We start from the raw sequence: 2,676 nt of genomic DNA, 5'->3' as shown, positions 1-2,676 counted from the left end.
TATAGCAAGACCAAATTCATCTCAGAGACTGTACGGAGCACTCAGCATATAATCAGATTTGTTGGTTGTAATTGCACCCTGTGAGAGCTGATACAGTATTACTAGCTAGCATATTGATCCTGCACTGTGCGCATATGAGAGAGAACTCATAACCTAATACACATAGACCCAGTGGAGCCAATTCCCTCAAATGGTTTTGCCCCCCCCCCCTTTTTGTTATTTTCAACTACACTACTCTTGTGTGTTTGCAGGAAGGTGAAATAGCAGTGTTTCAAGGAATTTTAACAAAATAAGTGCTTCAGAAATATATGCCAGTGAAGTGGTTGAATATGCATGATCAAAATCTAAATTAATAAATTAGTTTAAAAGCATGAGTTTCATTTCTTGTCACTTTCAAACACAACATGGAGCACATTAACATTGCAGTCTTTCTCTACTTTCTGTCTTGTAGCTCTTCACTGGCAGACTGGCCTGTGCCCAAATCCACAAGTGTGTGGAGCCTTTATCTCCTTGTGGCCCGACGTGGCCCCACCCTGTCTGAAACCTGCAGGCCCCATCTCCCTCCAGCATGACGGTTGCTACCAGCGACCCTGTGGATGAAGCAGCAGCACATCCGGGTCAGCCCCACGACCAGTACGACCCAGAGCAGGATCATGAATGCTGTGAGAGGGTCGTCATCAACATCTCAGGCTTGCGCTTTGAGACGCAGCTCAAGACACTTTCTCAGTTTCCAGAGACTCTGCTGGGGGATCCCAAAAAAAGGATGAGGTATTTCGATCCTCTCCGGAATGAGTATTTTTTTGACCGCAATCGACCAAGTTTTGATGCTATTCTGTATTATTACCAATCTGGAGGGAGGCTGCGCCGGCCTGTTAATGTGACCCTGGACATTTTTTCTGAGGAGATCCGGTTTTATGAGTTGGGTGAAGAGGCTATGGAAATCTTCAGGGAGGATGAAGGTTTCATAAAGGAAGAGGAGCGGCCTCTGCCAGAGAATGAGTTTCAGAGACAAGTGTGGCTGCTGTTTGAATATCCAGAAAGCTCAGGTCCCGCTCGCATCATTGCTATCATCTCTGTCATGGTGATTCTTATCTCTATTGTCAGCTTCTGTCTGGAGACACTGCCAGTTTTCCGAAATGAAGATGAGGAGATGTACAATTATCCGCTCCAGTCTTTGTCTAATACCACCTCTACCTCTGACAACTCTGCATTTTTTTCAGATCCTTTCTTCATCGTGGAGACCCTTTGCATCATCTGGTTCTCTTTTGAGTTCCTGGTCAGGTTCTTTGCCTGTCCCAGCAAAGCTGGTTTTTTTGGTAACATAATGAACATCATTGATATCGTGGCAATCATCCCCTACTTCATCACCCTGGGTACAGAGCTAGCAGAGAGACCAGAAGACAGCCAGGCAGGCCAGCAGGCTATGTCTTTGGCTATTCTCCGCGTCATTCGTTTAGTCAGGGTGTTTCGTATCTTTAAACTCTCCCGTCATTCTAAGGGATTGCAGATTTTGGGACAGACACTGAAGGCCAGTATGCGTGAGTTGGGCCTCCTCATCTTCTTCCTGTTTATCGGTGTGATCCTCTTCTCCAGCGCTGTATACTTCGCAGAAGCCGACGAGCCGCATTCCCAGTTCAGCAGCATCCCTGAGGCCTTTTGGTGGGCCGTGGTTTCCATGACCACTGTGGGCTACGGAGACATGGTTCCAACAACCATTGGAGGAAAGATTGTGGGCTCCCTCTGCGCAATTGCTGGTGTGCTGACTATTGCCCTGCCTGTACCTGTCATTGTGTCAAACTTCAACTATTTCTACCACAGAGAGACGGAGGGCGAGGAGCAGGCACAGTATCTGAATATCCCAAGTGTGCCTAAAGCCAGCTCAGCTGATGATCTGAAGAAGAGTGGTCGGAGCGGCAGTGGATCCACTCTCAGTAAATCCGACTATGTGGAGATCCAGGAGGCTGTGAACCACAGCACTGAGGACTTCAGACCAGAGGTCATGAAAACAGGAAACTGCACCCTGGCCAACACTAACTATGTAAACATCACTAAGATGCGTACAGATGTATAATGTGAGCTACTGTAGATGTTAAGCTCAGCTGGGGCCTACAGGGACTGTAACCGGAAGATGAAGGTGTGACTCCCTGTAACATCCAACGTATGGTGCACAGTATGGGAGTCCAGAGCAGATGAGTGAGATTAACTTGGAGAAAAGGTCAGTAGAGAGGAGCTCATGGTCTCCCACATCCTACAGTGCATATCATAGAACTGCCATTCATCTTATTTAGGAGATTGTCAGTGTCTGCATGGAGTTAGTCTTACCTATGTGACAGTAGTCGTCCTGCTCGCAACAGTAGCCAAATAGTAGCCTTATCAGTAATAATCAATATTAACAGCGTAAAGGGAACATTAGTTTCTATTTTCTTGCTGAAACTGCCGTCGTGAGAAGATGCACGATAACAATAATTTAGATCAGCGTAACCTTCATTTTTTAAATGCAATTTAACATATTAACTTATGATTAAAAACAGGCCATACTATCAGCATTCATGAGCAACTTTATTCTGCTGCTCAAACTGCCAAGGTCCTGACTCAGCGAAAATCAAACTCATCGTGATCACAGCCGTTCTGTCAGGTGAAAAATGAATCGTGTGACAGAAAGTGATAGAGAGCGAT

General features: G+C 45.9%; 1 protein-coding gene across 1 annotated transcript; it reads left to right on the top strand.

The window, feature by feature from the left end:
- The first annotated feature begins 568 nt into the window (after positions 1-568).
- kcna2b (potassium voltage-gated channel, shaker-related subfamily, member 2b) lies at positions 569-2,071 on the top strand. The gene has a single exon (XM_070839322.1). The coding sequence runs from the start codon at positions 569-571 to the stop codon at positions 2,069-2,071; it is 1,503 nt and encodes a 500-aa protein (XP_070695423.1).
- Positions 2,072-2,676: the final 605 nt, after the last annotated feature.

The sequence above is a fragment of the Pempheris klunzingeri genome, chromosome 11 (genome assembly GCF_042242105.1).
Source record: "Pempheris klunzingeri isolate RE-2024b chromosome 11, fPemKlu1.hap1, whole genome shotgun sequence".
NCBI lineage: Eukaryota > Metazoa > Chordata > Actinopteri > Acropomatiformes > Pempheridae > Pempheris > Pempheris klunzingeri.
The sequence above is the reverse complement of the archived record's forward strand: the minus strand, read 5'-3'. Positions and strand labels throughout refer to the sequence as shown.